Source organism: Ochotona princeps, chromosome 10 (genome assembly GCF_030435755.1).
Source record: "Ochotona princeps isolate mOchPri1 chromosome 10, mOchPri1.hap1, whole genome shotgun sequence".
Lineage (NCBI taxonomy): Eukaryota > Metazoa > Chordata > Mammalia > Lagomorpha > Ochotonidae > Ochotona > Ochotona princeps.
The window spans coordinates 15,369,071-15,386,533 of record NC_080841.1 but is presented as its reverse complement, the minus strand read 5'-3'; the positions used below and the strand labels follow the sequence as shown (position 1 = coordinate 15,386,533).

Sequence of the window (17,463 nt, the reverse complement as noted above, 5' to 3'; positions counted from 1 at the left end):
TGTTCTGATCCAGTCCTCTGCCAGTTCCCCTGGGTAAGCAAGTGCTTGGGCACCTGGCTCCTGACTTGATCTAATGCAGTCCTGGCCATCAGAGCCATTTGGTGAATCACACTGACCCCACTCAACCTACTCGCACACACATACCTGTGTACACACATCCATACATGCACGGCTCTCAACTTCAGCAACAGATGGGAGTCTCTCGGTGAATATTTTAAACTACTATGAATCTGCCATAGGCCAATCAAATTAGAATCTCTTGGGGATGTGTAGGCATCAGTACCTAAAATTCCCCTAGGGGTTGGCGTTGTGGTATGGTGGGTGAAGCCACTGGTTGGCACACCTGCATCCCATATCAGACTGCCAGATTAGTTCAGGTTTTCGCTATTCTGCCTCTGATATGAAAGTCTTGGCTTTTCAGTCTGGTCCAGGTTCCTGGGAAAGCAGCAGGTGATGGCCCAAGTGTTTGGTCCCTTGTCACCCACTAGGGTGACCAAGAGAGAATTCCTGACTCTTGACTTTGGCTTGGCCCAGCCACTGCTGTTGTGGGCATTTAGAGGGTAAACCAGAGGGTGGAAGATTTCTCCTTCTCACTCTGGCTTTCAAATAAACAAGTGAAAGAACTTCAAAAAACAAAGTTCAGCCAAGCTATAATGTGTGGCTGGGTTGGGAACCACAATGCAGAGTAAGCCAATCATTATAACCCATTGTCCTGGGCCTCTCTGCTTGTTTTCATGTTGTGGCTTTTGAACACAAGAAAACTAACAGCAGAATAAATGCAGGGGGCTGCCTGCGGCCAGAGACAGCTGGCCTGGAGCACTTGTCTAGCTAAAGGTCACTAGTGTTTTGGCACATCTGTAAGTCATCTGGTCCCTGAGTGTCACCTGTTGCAAGCTTTGTTTTATTGCGCTTGTTGATATAATCTGGGAGGAACCCAGTGAAGTCTGAGCAATCACAAGGTTGGTTACTGTACTCAGTTATAGCTTTATTGAGGTGTACTTGACACACCATACACTATCCATTTTTTTTAACTCCAGTGTGTTGGTTTTGACAAATGAACACAAGTGCTGAAGCCACCTCCATGATCAGACCTGTGAATGTGCGCATCCACCCCAGAAGTTGGGCTACTTGGTCACCACACCACTGGTTTTTTGTTTTGTTTTGTTTTGTTTTTAAGGTTTATTTATTTTAGGGCCCTGTGGTGTGGCCTAGCAGCTAAAGTCCTTGCTTTGAACACCCCGGGATCCCATATGGGCACTGGTTCTAATCCCAGCCACTCTACTTCCCATCCAGCTCTCTACTTGTGGCCTGGGAAAGCAGTCAAGGATGGCCCAATGCCTTGGGACACTGCACCCACATGGGAGACCCGGAGGAGGTTCCTGGTTCCCGGCCTCGGATCAGCGCAGCACCAGCCGTTGTGGCTCACTTGGGGAGTGAAACATCGGATGGAAAATGTTCCTCTCTGTCTCTCCTCCTCTCTGTATATTTGACTTTGTAATAAAATGAATAAATCTTTAAAAAAAAAAAAAAAAGATATACAGAGAGGAGGAGAGACAGAGAGGAAGATCTTCCATCCATCGATTGACTCTCCAAGTGACCACAATGGCCGGTGCTGCGCCGATCTGAAGCCAGACACCAGGAGCTCTTCCTGGTCTCCCATGTGGGTCCAGGGTCCCAAGGTTTTGGACCATCCTCGACTGCTTTCCCAGACCACAAGCAGGGAGCTGGATGGGAAGTGGGACTGCCAGGATTAGAACTGGCACCTATATGGGATCCTGGCGGGTTCAAGGCGAGGACTTTAACCGGTTAGGCCACTGCGCTGGGCTTACGTTTTCTTGAAGTCGGTGCAATCGCTGGTGCGCATGCTCTTTGGTAGCTCCTTGGACTCAGCATAGTGGATCTGTGGTTCCTCGAGAGACTGCAGTGATCATGGATCCTTTGTTGTCCAGTAGTATTGAACTCACATCACGGCTCCGGAGGTCTAGTTTACCTGTCGGTGTGTGCTGGCTGGCTTGCCATCTTGGATGGGACATGTGGAGCTGCTATGACTATTCCAGGCTATGGCTCTATGCAAACATCGGCTTTCCTTTTTCTGGGACACACAGGAGTGGGTTAGTCGAGTTCTACGGTAGGTGTATGTTTACCTTTTTAAGAAGCTGCCTGTTTTCCCAAGTGTTGGCATTTCATAGCAGCAGTGTGTGGGAGTGTGAGAGCTGTTCAAAGAAACATCGTGAAGAGCCTTTTGCCCATGTTTCCCTCTAGGGCGATGAAAGGCATATCCCCCCCTGCGCCTTCATCTGTCTATCTCAGGGTACATATGAGATGAGGCTGAGGAGTCAGGGGCCAGAGAGAGAGATGTGGATGGGCATGATAAAGTGATGAGTGGAGGAGGGGTCAGGATCCCTGCTTCTTTCCATCTGCTCCACGCACTGAAGGAGCAGGCCCTGGTGCGGGATTATGTCGTCAGCACCAGTGAATCGATCAGCCTCTTTGTGATTAGCTAATGACTGTTTTCCCGCCCCTTTTCTACAGGTGCCTGGACACCATGCCCCAACCCTCTAGACCTGACCCTGACAGGAAGTAGAAGGCTTCCTGCTGTGCTCTACCCTCGGTCCTCACCATGTCTTCGACTCAGGGCGATGGGGAACATTGGAAGTCCCTGGAGTCGGTGGGCATCAGCCGCAAGGAGCTGGCGATGGCCGAAGCCCTGCAGATGGAATATGACGCCCTGTCCAGGCTCCGACAGGACAAGGAGGAGAGCAGGGCCAAGCAGAATGCAGACCCCTCACTCATCAGCTGGGACGAACCAGTCCTGGACTTATACAGCAAGCCTCCAGGAAGGCGCAAAGACCTCAAGCTCTTCCGCGGTCTTTCTGGCTCAGATCCCACCCTCAATTACAACTCACTCTCCCCACAGGAAGGGCTGCCCAACCACCCTGCTCCTCAGGGTCCTCAACCTGGCCCGGATCCCTGGCCCAAAGCCTCCCTGTCTGGAGACTATCTCTACATCTTCGAAGGCTCAGATGGGGGCCCTTCTTTATCCTCAGAGCCTGCGGATACAGATGACTCTTGCAAGAAACTGTCCCCACCCCCTTTGCCTCCCCGAGTCTCTATCTGGGACACCCCTCCCCTGCCTCCCAGAAAACGGACCCCTTCACCCTCCAAGATCTCCCAGCCCAATGACATCAATACATTTGCATTGACTGAACAACCGCCAGGCAAACTGCTAGGTCCTCAGCTCCTAAAAGAGGAGAGACTGGCGGGAGGCAGAAGTCAGGGGTGCTTCCTGGGGCCTGTGGACTATGATGGCACCAATGATGCAATTACAAGGCTCAACCTCAAGTCCACCTACGACTCGGAGGTGCTGCACGATGCTTCCCGGGGCTGGAAGGAGGGCCGAGGGCCCCTGGACTTTGGCAAGGACACCCCTGGGAAACCAGTGGCTCGGAGCAAGACCATGCCCCCGCAGGTGCCCCCACGTACCTATACCTCCCGCTATGCCAACCGGAAGAATGCTACACCTGGCCAGAACCGCCGGATTTCCGCTGCCCCGGTGAGAATCTTAGTTTCTTGTGTTCCCTGTCCCGTGTCATTGAGAGTTGACAGCCCCTCTTCTCTGCTGCATGCGCCACCTCTGAATCATCCAAGCACTCACTCCTTTAGTATTGTCCTTCGCTCTGCTTGTGCCAATGGGCCCCTTTGCACTAGTCTGAGAGAGGCTCAAGGTAATTGTGCTTTATGTATTTACCTGTTTATAATTTATTTGAAAGGCAGAGAGCGAGGGAGAGACAGAAAGAAAGCTCTTCCATTGGCTGATTTCATTCCACAAATTGACTGTGACAGCCACAGCTGGGCCAGGTGGAAGCTAGGAGCCAGGAACTCTGAGCTGGGTCTCCAATGTGGGTGGCAAGAACTCAAGTACTTGAGTCATCTCCTGCTACCTTCCAGATACAGTAGCAGGGAGCTGGACGGGAAGTAGAGGTGGAATTCCATCCCAGATACTCTGAAACAGGATTCAGGAATCCCAACTGGCATCATAATCTCCTATGCCGTGATACTACCCCCCAAGGTGGTCTTGTTTGAGGGGTTGGGAACACCAGTAGAGGGCCAAGTTTTATGTGTCTTGGCCATAGTGCCCCTGTAGGAACAGAAATTTTTGAGTCTTGGCTGTTAGTGTGTACCTACTCCATGATATCAGCCTGAATCAAGAGTTGGGTATGCTCCTTAATTTTTAAAATGTGTTTTCATTTCATTTGGAATTCAGAGAGAGAGAGAAAGCAGGCGCAGAGAGCTTTCATCCTCTGGTTCACCCCCACTTGTCTGCAACAGCCCAGTGGGCTGGGCTGAACCCAGAAACCCAGAAATCCATCCGGGGCTCCCATATGGGTGGCTAGGACCCAATCACTTGGGACATCACCAGCTGCCTCCCAGGGTGCATTTGCAGGAAGCTGCATCAGAAGTGGAGTAGCCAGGACTTGAATTCAGACACTTCCTTATGGGATGTCGGCATCCCAAGTAGCAATCTAACAACTCTGCCAAATCCCATCCCTGGAGAATCTATTGATAACTGTGGCTGAGTGGCCCCATGGACTTGAACAAGAGGTTTCCATTCTTGGAGGCCCTGCTCTGCCACAGTCTGTGTGCTGATGGAGACTGTTCACTAATGTAGTACCTGTTGGATACCAACCAGACCCTGGTTCAAATGTGTCCAGCAGTCTGGCCTGGGCATCCACAGCCACCCAGCAAGAAATAGTGGAGTTGGCATTCAATTCTGATCTCATTTGCTCTCTTGCTGTCATTGTGGCAAAATATACATAGCATCAAAGTGACCATCTGGGCCACTTTTCAATGGACAGGTTAGTGGCATTAGCTCTGTTCCCACCGCTGGACAGCCATCTTCATCCCCTGTCTTGTCGCAGTGAAAGGTGTGGTGACGGTGCTGGTCCATGTAGCAGTGCACTGTGGGATATAGCAGAGTCGGCTTTGCAGCTCAGGGGTGAGGGTTTGCTAGCACAGCTTTGGCATTGGCTCTGGTGCAGAGGGGCATGTTGGCTGCATCTTGGCCGGTGTGGCTTGGACCGAGGCCATAGCTCCTGTTTTGCCCCTGACCCGTGGCATTGCCGGCCACCAAGTCGAGAGGCAGCCTCATGACCAGTGACTTCTGTGTTGGCGAAGCCTTCCGCTTGTCCCATCCTCATTTCCTCCTTTCCCCATTGTCCGAGGGATGGTGGGCTTTTCCCACTGCGTGTCCAGCCTTTGGGATCCTTCCCAACTCTGAAGAGCAACATAGGCCTTCCTTCTTCCTTCTTCCGCTTCTGCTAAGAACAGTCCCCATCCCTTCCACCCCCAGAAGCTGAATCAGCCCCTGGGAGAAGCTGCGGCCCGGTGCTAGGGCTTTTTAAAGGGCCTCTCTGAGAGGTGGGGCTGTGCCTGCTATTTATAGGGCCTGGGAGATCCTTATTCCCGGCTCCCAGTTCCTCGGGCCTGCTCACTGACTCTGGCCACCCTTTTTGCTGGTCGCCTCTGTGGCTTTCCACCTCTCTCTCCCGCCTCCCACCCTCCCCACCTTTCCCCTACCCTGAGAGGAAACAATTCTAGCCTGCTTGAAGAATCAAGAGCCTAGCAAATCTTGCTAGTTCTTAGGGGGGGAAAATGCGGCCTTGGGCCTCCCCAGCCCCGCTTGGGCCGGGGGCCCAGCCTGCCAGGAGGGGCGACCCCTTGGCCCCTCGGCCTGTGCCGCCGCCCCGCCTTCATCGGGGTTCCAGCCGGTGGGACCTTCCTTATCCCAGGCCCTCGGATCCAGCTGTGGACATGGCTGGCTCCAAATGCCAGCCTGTTACTCCCACTGCCAGACTCTGCCTGGCTGACTTGCCCAGCCAGCATCGGGCGATGCCACCAGCGCCTGCCAGCCGGGCAAACGTAAGTGGCTTTTGTTTTCTTACAGTGCCAGTGAGAGGTACTGGAGGACATGAAAATGGCTTTCAGTAGCCATTCTGTTTTCTCTCCCTCTCTTTCCCTCTCGTGCCTCCTGCTCCCCCTGCTCTCTTGCTGCCTCTCTGTCCTTTGTGGGTTAATTGCTGACAGTGGTACTATTGTTTTGACTAGGACACAGGCATGCACTTGGCAGAGCCAGGGCCTCACATGCCAACTGCCCCCACCTCTGCCCTGCCCTCTGTGGGCACTGCCCTCCCTGCCCCCCAGCCCAGGGGACCAAGGCTGACCCGAAGGGGCCTCCCACTGGAGCAGGCAGAATGTGGAGCTGTGGAGCCCAGCATCTGTCATTCGCCCTATGGGGCGGAGAGGACAGAACAGGCAGGGAGGATGAGATACAGTGTGCAGAGACACGCGCCTGCCGGGCTACCCCGGAAGTGGCTCTGGTTCTGAAAGCCACTGCCTATACCGGATACAGCCTGGGGCTCTGGCTGAATCGACTTCCATGCTTGCCCCTTGCTTCCTCTTCCCCAGGGGGCTGTACTGCAGGTCTCATCTGAGGGCTTCCTTAAGAGCTCCTGGAGATGGTGTGGGGTCTGGTGTGAGTCCCACCAGCTACAGGTTCCAGCAGATGGGGTGGACCCAGGGCAAGCTCCCTAACTAACTTCTAACCCGTCAGAACTGGAGCTCCAGGAGTTGGAAGGAGCTTTGTGCCAGGCTATCCCTTGCCCCAACAGCACTTCAACACTTTCTTCCCCAAATAGCATTTACTGAGAAGCAGGTGCATCTGCGTCACCTGCTGCAGCTCTGGGTTCTCAGTCCATGCTTGGGCCCCTGGGGCTTGTCAATGCTGAGACTCTCATCCAGGACCACAGCCCCTTGTGTCCACCTGGTACCAGGCCTGCCCCTGCCCTCAGTGGAGGGAGGGACTGATAGCAGCACCTGCCCACTCAGCTCAGCAACCCTGGGACTCAGCCCCCAGGCAGCCCTTGGCCCCCTGAAAACAGCCATGCCAGGAGGACACTAGGCTTATCACTGCAGCCTTCTCTTCCTGAGCGGGGGGTTGGCCACAGTGTTGTCCATCCCAGCCAGGCCTCTGTGCTTGGTTGAAGCTTCCAGTCCTTTCTCAACTTGGCTGTGGGTTTTCTAGGGACAGCAGACAACATACTAGCAGAGTTCCCGGATTGCCTTGTGTCTTCACTGTGGCCAATAACCATAAAGCCTTTACAGCTGGAGCCTAGAGCCCACATGAGAGCCTTACTGGAAGTTGGGGGAACAGGAGTGGGGGGCAACGGGGGCGAGGTGCCACCAGCCACCAGGCACTGAGTCAGCCGCTCTTCTCTTCAAGGTGGGCTCCCGGCCCCACACCGTCGCCAATGGCCATGAGTTGTTTGAGGTCTCAGAGGAGAGAGATGAGGAAGTTGCTGCTTTTTGCCACATGCTGGATGTGTAAGATTTAAAGAATGGGGCTTGGGGTAGGGGAGGGCAGTGGTTGTATGACTGGGGAGGAGGGGCAGCTATTTTAGAGTCGTCTTCAGCAAAGAAGAGCTGTACTCCCGTGTTTTGGGAATTCCCAAAACACAGATTCCCAAGACACAGATCTGTAGGGTTTTTTTAAACCTTAGAAATTCCATATTATTATTATTTTTAATTTGAGAGACTTGCAGACAGAGAGTGACAGCTTTCATCCACTGGTTTGCTCCCCAAATGCCTGCCACAGCCAGGGCTGGACCAAGTTGAAACTGGGAGCTGGGTCTCGCCTGTGGTGTCAGGGACTCAGTGCCACCTCCCAGGATCTGTGTTAGCAGGAAGCTGGGATCAGGAGCCAAGCCAGGACCAAAGTCAAGCACCATAATACAGAATGCTGGCATTTCAAGTAGCCATTCAACTTTCTTACAACAATCCCAAATTTTACCATTTGACAAAATTCTGAGCCCTTGGACCCTCATCTCAGTCCAGTGACCTTAATGACCCAAGGCTGTGACTGGCAAGCTGCTCTTTGGGGCAGATGCTCCCAAGTGGAGATCAGCGCATTATCTTAAACTAAAGATCTTTAACAATGTTCTGTTGCACTTGTTTGGTACAAGTGCAAAGCTTGGTGGCTTTGGAATTACTCCTGCTGTTCTACTGGGAGAAACCTTTTGCAACTGTGGCAAATGTCAGAAGCATAGCTTCCCACTGGCGCCCCGGCTGGGTGGGGATGGAGGGGCCTCTTGTCTCCTGCTCCCTGGAGGTTCAGCCAGGCTCCTGTCCCCCTCTTCCCGGACAGCCTCCGATCTGGCTGCGACATCCAAGACTACTCTATCACTGGGTACGTCTGGAGTGCCGTCACCCCAAGCCCGGAGCACCTGGGGGACGAGGTCAACCTGAAGGTGACAGTGCTGTGTGACAGCCTTCGGGAGCCACTCACTTTCACCTGCAACTGTAAGTGTGGGCTGAAGGAGCCTTTCATCTTGATTCTGGCCTTCCCCTTTGGCCCAGATATGAAGCCATGGGGAAGCTTGTCTGGGTGGCTGGCTCTGTAGCCAGCTTTCTGGGTTAACCCCAGCCTGTTTGCTTGCTCTGTTGGGTTGGAGGTGAGACCAAGAAATGCCAAGCTAAGGATGGGAGGTTGGGGTGGGGAACAGAGCCCTGTCTGATGCCCAAGTACCCCTGTCATGGTTTCCCCTGCCGTCCAGGTTCCTCCACGGTGGACCTGCTCATTTACCAGACCCTGTGCTACACCCACGATGAACTAAGGGAGGTGGATGTGGGGGACTTTGTGCTGAAGCCGTGTGGACTGGAGGAGTTCCTGCAGAAGTGAGTGATGGCTAAGGCCACATGGGTAGGGGCGACGCTGGTTTCTTGAGTAGGAGGATGCTAAGGGGCTTCCTGGGGGCGTGGAGGGGGTGTCCGGGTCAGGGCTGGCAGTTCCGCCCCAGTCCCATGGCCAGCATTCCTGCTTTCTGGGCACACTAGTGGCCACATCACACTTTCCCCATGAGCTTCAGCTGCCAGTGGACTTGGCTGGCATCCTGAGCCAAAGCTGTCGTGGAAGGAGCTTGGAGCTGGTGGCTCATGGGTGGGGAAACATGTAGATCTGGGAGCAGGGATCACAAAGGACCCGTGCCAGGGTGTGTCACCCGCTCTGGAGGCCATGGGATAACTCTGTGGCCCAGGCAGCAGGGGCACTAAGCAGAAGTACCCTTAGGGAACCTGGGGGAGAAATGGCAATTGCTTACTCTCTCTCCACTTTCCTCTACTGGCCTGGACATTCTCCCTAAAGAGGCTCACTTGCAGCCCCTCGCCATCCACTGCTGTCTACAGAGAGCAGCCCCCTTGGAAAGCCTGGTGGGGGACATGTGAGGCAGGACACCCCTGTGGCTCTGGAAAGTTAGGTGCAGAGGAGGCCAGGACCCACTCCCAGGTAGCCCAGCTGGCTGGCAGCAAACAGATGAGCTCTGCATTTCTGTCACCTTGCTGAGGGGCAGATCTGGTCCCCACCCTGGCCCCTACCCTGGCCCCTGGGAGGAAGTAGGTCTTGGGAACGGGCCAGAAGAGGTTCACACCTCACCTGAGCAAACTCGGTGTATCGCTCACCATCTCTCCAGCCTCTGGGCCTGGATGTATTATTTCATTTCCTTTTTTTTTTTAAGGATTTATTTTATTTTTATTGGGAAATCATATATACAGAGAGGAGGAGAGACAGAAAGGAAGATCTGTCTGTTGATTCACTCCCCAAGCGGCCACAATGGCTGGAGCTGAACCAATCTGAAGTCAGGAGCCTAGAGCCTCCTCCGGTCTCCCACACGGGTGCAGGGTCCCAAGGCTTGGGGCTGTCCTCTATTGCTTTCCCAGGCCACAAGCAGGGAGCTGGGTGGGAAGCAGGCTGCTGGGATTAGAACCAGTACCCATATAGGATCCTGGCACATGCAAGGCGAGGACTTTCGCCATTAGGTTACAGTGCTAGGGCCTGCATGATCTCATTTTTTTTTTTAGTGGTCAATTTTTGTTTGTTTTTCAAGGGATGATCTCATTTCTTAACTGAGTTCTTCAACCCTGGGGACAAGGGCGGGTCCCCAACTGGACCCTGAGGGCGAGGGAAGGCCCAGGGCTCTACAGGCAGAACTGCAGGGACACTAGACACTATGCTTTGTCCTTGCTGTCCCCTAGAGGAATGGGAAGATCCCAGGCATGGGGTCTTCCAGTAAAGAGAGCCCTGGGGCAGCCCCTATTAGGAAGGCCCATGGGGCCTGGTCACATTCTTGAGTTCTGATTTGCCATGTCCCCTTATCTGACTCTCAGGTCTGTGTACCAAAGGCTGAGGGTTAAAGGTGACATCGGTCCTGGGGCAGTGGGCAGTAAACAGTAAACAGTTTCAAACAGTTTCCAGCCCCAAGCCAGGACTCCTGGGGCTCTGGATCAGACCCATTTTGGCAGCACCCCCAGCCCTGGACCCCCCACATCCAAGAGTGGTGAGAGCTGTCTGGTGGGGTAGCCCAAGTGAGGTGGGGGCAGGGACAGCCTTCCTTAGGCCATGCCCCTCCCACGAGGCCAAGTGGATCCCCAACAAGGATGGGGTGGGATAACCAGCGGTATTGGTGACCCTCCTACCCAACAGGACAGCATGGCTCTGGGTCCAGCACCTGGGCCTTGACAGCTGCTGGAGGCCTGGGCTAGGAAGGCCCCTTATGGGGATTCCATCTATCTGCTGGTTTCCCAGGAAACCCCAGGTTTCCCTGCCCTTCCTAACTCCAGGGGTTGATGTGAGGGGTGGGGTGCTCCAGGATATAGGCTGCCTTCTGATAAGAGCCTTGAGGCGGTCCCAAGAGAGGGCTGGGTTTCCTGCCACCTCCCCTAGTCCCACCAGCACTCTTCCTTCCTCTCAGACCCTCCCACCGGGCTGGGCTGCACCACTCAGCCCCTCCACCCTCCATCAGTCTCAGCTGTCTGGACCCAAACCATCCTGGCCCCTTGGGATGTGGAAAACTGGCTGAGTCTCAGCTAGACCTGGCCAGGCCCCAGGCCCTGCACCCCCACCTCTGTGCTGTTTCCCCACCCCTTTCTGGCCTGAACCCCCAGCTCTGCTGAGGAAGGAAGTCCCTTTCCGGCTTCTGATGCCTGGCTACTGGGTTTGACTCAGGCCAGTGGTCACCCTAGACGAGGAGGTGGGAGTCCTTCTGCCCCTGCTCAGGCTTTCCTCTTTCCTCCTTTTATTTTTTAAAAAATATAATATGGAATTTAAAACATTTTTATTTTTCATTTTATTGGCAAGGCAGAATGACAGAGTTCTGCCATCTGTTGGTTCGTTCTCCAAATGCCTACAGCATCCAGAGCTGGGTCAGGCTAAAGTCAGGTGCCTGGAACTCCAATCCAGAAACCTCAAATACCTGTTACCTGCTCTCCCAGGGTGCACACAGAAGGAACCTGGATGGCAAACAGGAACCCAGGCTGCAACTCAGCCCTCCTGAGCATTGATGTAGCTGTTGCTCCTGCCCTGGTTTCCTTCTGGATCCAGGGATGATGGGTCCCCATGGGACTCACTAAGCCTCCGCTTCTGAAATCGGGTCTGCTTCTGAAATTGGGTTCTGAGCGCAGGTGCCTGGACAGTGGGAACTGCCTGTAGAAGATCACTTTCAGAAGGCTGGGAGAGTGTTGAGGGTCTATGTCAGCAGGGAGTGGGGATGTTAGCTCTGGCCTCCTATTGTGTTTGCATCACTTTGCCTCAGCTGGTAATGTGGGAAGGGGGTGTCACTCACAGAGCCCAGACTTTGGAGCCTGGTTGGTGACCATCCTGTTGGCTCCCTTGACTGAAGTCAAGAGGATGGACTGTAAAGCTGTCCCCTGGAAGTTCCACTGCTCCCCACTGTCCCCAGCAGTTCCTGTTCTGCCCTGTACCGCTGGTGATGACAGACGTGGTCGTAACCCAGATGGGTCAATATTTGCACAGATCAAGGGTGAAACACGTTGGGTGGCTTTAGCTTAGATCAATTTGTGTTCCTGCGCTAGTATTTTTCATGAGCCAAAACGGGGGGGTATGACACAGATGCACCCCTTCATCTCTACCTCCTTCCTGTTTCTCTCTCCCCAGGGGTCTGGTGGGCCTCACCCTTCCCCTCAAGTCCCTGGGGTGCTAAAGGTCTTGTCCCCCTCTCCCCACCAGCAAACATGCTTTGGGCAGCCATGAGTACATTCAGTACTGCCGCAAGTTTGACATCGACATCCGGTTACAACTGATGGAGCGGAAGGCTGTGCGCAGTGACCTGGCCCGGACGGTGCGTGAGGGCATGGCTGATGATTGCACTGAGCTGTAGGGGAGAGTGGGGAGTGGAATATCAGCTGAGTGGGGCAGAGGGGCTGTGGGCTGAGGTGAGGCTACCATCCTCCTCTAAAGAGGACACGTCATACCCAGGTGAATGACGACCAGAGCCCTTCCACCTTGAACTACCTCGTTCATCTGCAAGAGAGGCCAGTCAAACAGACCATCAGCAGGTGAGAAGGGGTCCTGCCCTGGGCAGACACACCTGCTCCTCACTTTTCTGTCAGTGAAAAGAGGCAGGTGGCAGATCTTGTTAGGCAAGATCTGCTCTTTTTCTTTTTTAAATTGGAGAGACAGAGTCAGAGAGGAACAGATAGCTCTTATCAGCCAACCGGTTCACTCCGTCCAATGGCTGCACTGGCCAGGGCTGGGCCAGGCTGAAGCTGACAGCCAACCTGACCTTCCATGTGGGTAGCAAGAACTCAACTGCTTGAGCCTGCTGCTTGAGCAGGAAGTTGGGATTGCAAGCAGAGCCTGACCTTGAACCAGAACACATCCATAAAGGATACAGCATTTCTACCACTGCTAGGACAGATACCCACGCCACGCTCTCCACTCCTGATTCTTTTCTTGCTTCTAGTACTCAGCCAGAGGTGGTGACTAGAAAGGGCTCACCCTCTTTTGTCTTCATGGGTGCATGCAAAGAGTGGGAACTCTTTTACTCAGAGTCTTCATGTCCCAGATGGAAGAGGGAGGGCAAAAATGAGTCCCCTGGGACATGGGGTCTTTTGTGACCTCTCCTGTGATTTCTCCTTGCCCCTCCAACTTTCCAGGCAGGCCCTGAGTCTTCTGTTCGACACCTACCACAACGAGGTGGATGCCTTTCTGCTGGGCGACGTGAGTACAGCTCCCCAAAGTCCCCTCCCCACCCAGGCCTCCTGGGACCAGCCAATGCTGAGGGCTCTAGGCAGACAAATCTGTCCTCAGACACTTCTGCTTGTCGCCCAGCTTGTGGGTGAACCAAGTCAACTGGCAAATGTGTAGTGAAGGGTTCTGTCCTTGGACACAAGAACTGAGTCAGGACCAGGGCCCTGACTCCCCCTCTCTGGAGTTGGGCACATCCAAAGCTAAAGGACCTAGAGTTGTGGCCCCCCAAGTGTGCATTAAGGCAGGGGCAGCCTCTCTGAGCAGAGGCTGTGATCTCTGGCCTGACAGGTCTGTAGTGTAGGTGTAGCAGGTGATGGGAGAGCCAGACATGAGAGTGGAGGTGCAGGTGTGGGGGAGGGGGATGCATTGTGGGGGAAGAGGAATCAGATGTCAGGGTGGGGATCTAAACGTGAGGTGAGATGAATAGGAACTGGTGATCTTGTCACATGACTCACATGAAGTCTGATGCCTAGAGACCATGTTAATAAGCTTTTTCCCCACCCCCTACCTCCAACAACATGGAGCTAAAAACCATGTGACAGCCATCTTCAAACTCCATTCAGTCAGTGGTTACTATTGGCCGGGGTGGGCATGGGTACCCATTCAGCCCCCCTCCCACTGCCAGAACCCTTTCCAGCAGCCTCTGGTAGAGCCCATAAATGCTTGGAGGGCCCTGTCAGTGCACCTGTGCTGTGCTGGCCTGGCCCTGGGCTGCCAGGCATGGAGGTGGGGCCCTCAGGGAGCCTGTGTTCTTCCTAGCAACAGAGAACATGAGGCTGATCAAGTACACACAATTCTTCAGTGAGCAGACGGGGCTGCTCTAAGTCAGGGAAGGCTTCTGGAGGTGCTGCAGAGGGGATAGTCCCGTCCTGACAGAGGCAGACTGATGTGGACTGATGGACGGTGTCAGGCCTAGGGAAGGCACTGGGGGTGAGACAGCTGCAATACCTGTGGGCAGGGCACGGTGGGGTGTGGGTGTCGGCAAGCATACTCGGGTGTGGAGATTGGGATGAGATGTGCCTGGGAAGTCTACAATGCAGGCTATGAGAGGTCAGTGTGAGTGAACAGCCAGGGGCTCCCTGGTGGAGGGCTCACTTCCTCTTGGTTGTCTCAGGGAGGTCCTGTGTGTGCTTGACTAGTGTAGCCTGCTGCTGGCACAGGGAGGCTGGGCATCAGAGGAGGTTGTGGCAATGGTTGAGAGAGTCGGGAGTGTGGACGAGATGGTTTACATTCGAAGCATAGATTCCACTAGGTATTTTGGAGGGGTCATGACCCCTGTTTTTGCACACTCCTTCCTCTGTGGACCACGGGCTGGGAGGGGGAGCCTGAGGCTAGAGCCCACCAGCCTCACTGGGCCACCACCTGCAGGGAGACTTCCCGTTGAAGGCTGATAGGGTGGTTCAGTCTGTCAAGGCCATCTGCAATGCCTTAGCAGCCGTGGAAACGCCCGAGATCACCAACGCCCTCAACCAGCTACCTGCCTGCCCTTCTCGCATGCAGCCGAAAATCCAGAAGGTAAAGGGGCGGGGCTCCAGTGGGGAGGGTACAGAAGAATGTTCTGCTGCCACAAGCTTTCGCCATGGAGGCTCTTCAGTCCACTCTGTCTTTTGAGTGCTTCAGTCCCGAGGGTCCCAGTGACACATGTACCATGCATGAGCTCTGGCTCCTGTAGGATCTGTGGATCCACTAGGGTGCAAACCAAGCTTGGAGGAAAATCTTCCATCTCTCCCACTGAGGGTCCTTGGTGGTTCTGCCAAGGCCTCTACTACCTGCAGTTGAGTGGGCTCTTGTGCGGCAGGATACTCAGGATTTCCTTCTTCCATCTGCTCATCCTGACCGTCCTGCAGAGTCGGCCCAAGCCATCCCTCTGTCCTGCCTGGGGAAGCCCTGCTCTTCCATTGCAGCCCCAGCTGGCTCAGTGACGGTGATACCCTGCAGCTCCTTCCTTCTGTTTTTCCCCCTACAGGATCCCAGCGTCTTGGCTGTTCGGGAAAACCGAGGTAAGGGAGCTGCTTCCTGCCCTGACTGTCCAACAGGGACAGCTGAATACTGGCTTCTAACCGACCTCCACTTACCCGCAGCTTCTACACTTGTGTGTCTGAATTGACCTGCTGCACGTGTGTGTGCACGCATGTGCATATGTGTGTATGCATGTGCACATGTTGCTGGAGAAGCCATTTCTTCCCACCAAGTGTTTTCTTGTGGTTCTCACATGTTGTTGTCAGCGGTATCCCCAGGACGGGGAGGGGAGAGACGACAAGGTGGCATAGTGTGGCTGCAACAGCCCTGCCAGTCAGCTGTGAATGTCCTGCACCCATGATTCCTATCCAGTGTGGGCCTGGGGATGGAGTGAGAGAAAGCTTTTCCCGAGGATTTCGCGAGGATTCTCCTGCTGAGCCCTTTAAGCAGAACTTTGCTGTAAAAGCCGCTACCTTCCTGATGTCCCCCCGCCCCCGTGTCCCCTGTGCTGGGACTCTTACTGGGACTCTCAGTCTTTGGGACTTCATGGATCCAGTGGAAGTCATCCGTGCGGCCTGGGACCAGCGTGCCACAGTTAGCTTTCGTGTGGCCAGCGCTGGCTCTTTGGATGTTGGTGACAGTTGCTGCCACCGTTGTGGCTGCAAGGCAGGGCCTCTTTGTGCTCCCTAAGTCACGACACTTCTTAGAAGGAAGACCGTACTCAGCACTGAGCGATTATCACCATAGGAGGAGCTCCTGGCATTGCAGATGGGGGAGCCCAGTCCCAGCTGTTAGAGGCCGTCTGCACTTGGGGACCCCCGTCCTGGGCTGTTTTCCCTGCCCTTTGCCAGTACCATTGCAACAAGAGGGGGCACCTGTAGAAGTCTTACGAGCATTCCTCCCCACCCCTGCCTGCTGTAGAAAAGGTTGTGGAAGCCCTGACAGCCGCCATCTTGGACCTGGTGGAGTTGTACTGCAACGCTTTCAACGCTGACTTCCAGCCGGCCGTGCCTGGGAGCCGCAAGCACGCTCTGGTGCAGGAGGCCTGCCACCTCTCTGGGGCCCTGGCCTTCACTGTCTATGCCACCCATCGCATCCCCATCACCTGGGTCACCAGGTGAGCCCCTTTAGGCCGGCAGAGCTTGACCTTGTCCCTTCTCCCTGCCCACATGTGACCTTGCCATGCTCACTTTTAGGATGCCTGGCACTGGGGGAACTGGAGGACCTTGGGCTCTGGGGCAGGGGGGTGAGGCTGAGGGGAAAACTAAGTGCCCGATGTCCCTGGCATTCCCTGCCCCCGCCAGGTCCCAGGCCAGCTGAGGGAGACAGGCGACAGATGGCCTGTTCCCAGAGAAGGCCTTTGCTCCCCTGCTGGCCACAATGGGAGGGGCGTGGAGGTTGGGACGAAGGCCTTTTGTCTGGGTTCCCCAAGCTGCAGGAATGGGTCGAGGGGCAGGTTCACTGGGAACTCCTCAGCTCCTGGGCTGGGGGAGTAGACTGTGGGCTCCACCCACCCCTGCCAGCCCCTCCCCCTGCCAGCCCTCCCCCTCCTCTCTTTGTTCCTCACTTAATGTATTCCTCTGGGCGATTGGCAGGGAACAAAGGAGGCAGCCTGGGAAATCCAGGCCTTCTCTGACCTCTTCTGTCAGGCACCTGTCATGAGCTACAGGAACCCCCATGTGTTGGCATTCATGGTGGCATATGTTGTTTTCTCCTTGCCCTCCCTGCTTGTGTGTGCCCATGGGCACATGCCAACATGACTGTGCATGCACCTACACATGGGTGCATGTGTATGTGTTCACACCCTACTTGCACATACACTCCCACCCACATGTATACACATGTGCACACACAAGGACACCCCATGGGCTGCACCTGATTCTGAGGAGGAGTCTACAGGTTAGTTTCATGGGAGGAAAACAAGAAGCCCCGGGGCTAAGTGCTGCAGCTGTGACGGGGAGGAGGGACTACCTGCTCCACTGACCCTGTGTGACAGTCCCTGGACTGGGAGGGGTCTTGCCTTTTCAGGGGACACGTGGGTTTGGGTGGCTGGGCATCCTCTGACTTCCTCCCTGTCTTCCATAGCTATGAAGATTTCTACCTCTCGTGCTCCCTCAGCCATGGCGGCAAGGAGCTGTGCAGCCCCCTGCAGACTCGGCGAGTTCACTTCTCCAAGTACCTGTTCCACCTCATCGTCTGGGACCAGCAGTAAGCAGCCCCCAGCACTGTCCTTAAACCCTGGGGTGCCCATTCTCAAGAATGGTTCTAGGGCTCAGGTCAACAGGCCAGGACCAGGGAGGGGAGCCTGTATGAGAATAGCCCCTGTGACCAGCAAGCCCCAACTTGGCCAACCAACCAGCTTCTGATCTCCATTTCCTTGAATGTAAAAGGGGTACATGTATAAACCC

At 54.8% G+C, this 17,463-nt stretch overlaps 1 protein-coding gene across 4 annotated transcripts in view; it reads left to right on the top strand.

Annotated features, from left to right (window-relative positions):
- PIK3C2B (phosphatidylinositol-4-phosphate 3-kinase catalytic subunit type 2 beta) overlaps nt 1-17,463 on the top strand; it is a 63,024-nt gene that overhangs the window by 20,941 nt on the left and 24,620 nt on the right. For all 4 annotated transcript variants that reach the window (XM_058669049.1, XM_058669046.1, XM_058669048.1 and 1 more), the window contains exons 2-12: nt 2,533-3,553; nt 7,280-7,380; nt 8,201-8,355; nt 8,610-8,730; nt 12,074-12,185; nt 12,323-12,402; nt 13,003-13,066; nt 14,465-14,611; nt 15,063-15,096; nt 15,977-16,172; nt 17,141-17,263. In XM_058669049.1, coding sequence (XP_058525032.1) covers nt 2,621-3,553; nt 7,280-7,380; nt 8,201-8,355; nt 8,610-8,730; nt 12,074-12,185; nt 12,323-12,402; nt 13,003-13,066; nt 14,465-14,611; nt 15,063-15,096; nt 15,977-16,172; nt 17,141-17,263 — 2,066 coding nt within the window. In that variant the 5' untranslated portion in view covers nt 2,533-2,620. The remainder of the gene's footprint in view (nt 1-2,532; nt 3,554-7,279; nt 7,381-8,200; nt 8,356-8,609; nt 8,731-12,073; nt 12,186-12,322; nt 12,403-13,002; nt 13,067-14,464; nt 14,612-15,062; nt 15,097-15,976; nt 16,173-17,140; nt 17,264-17,463) is intronic.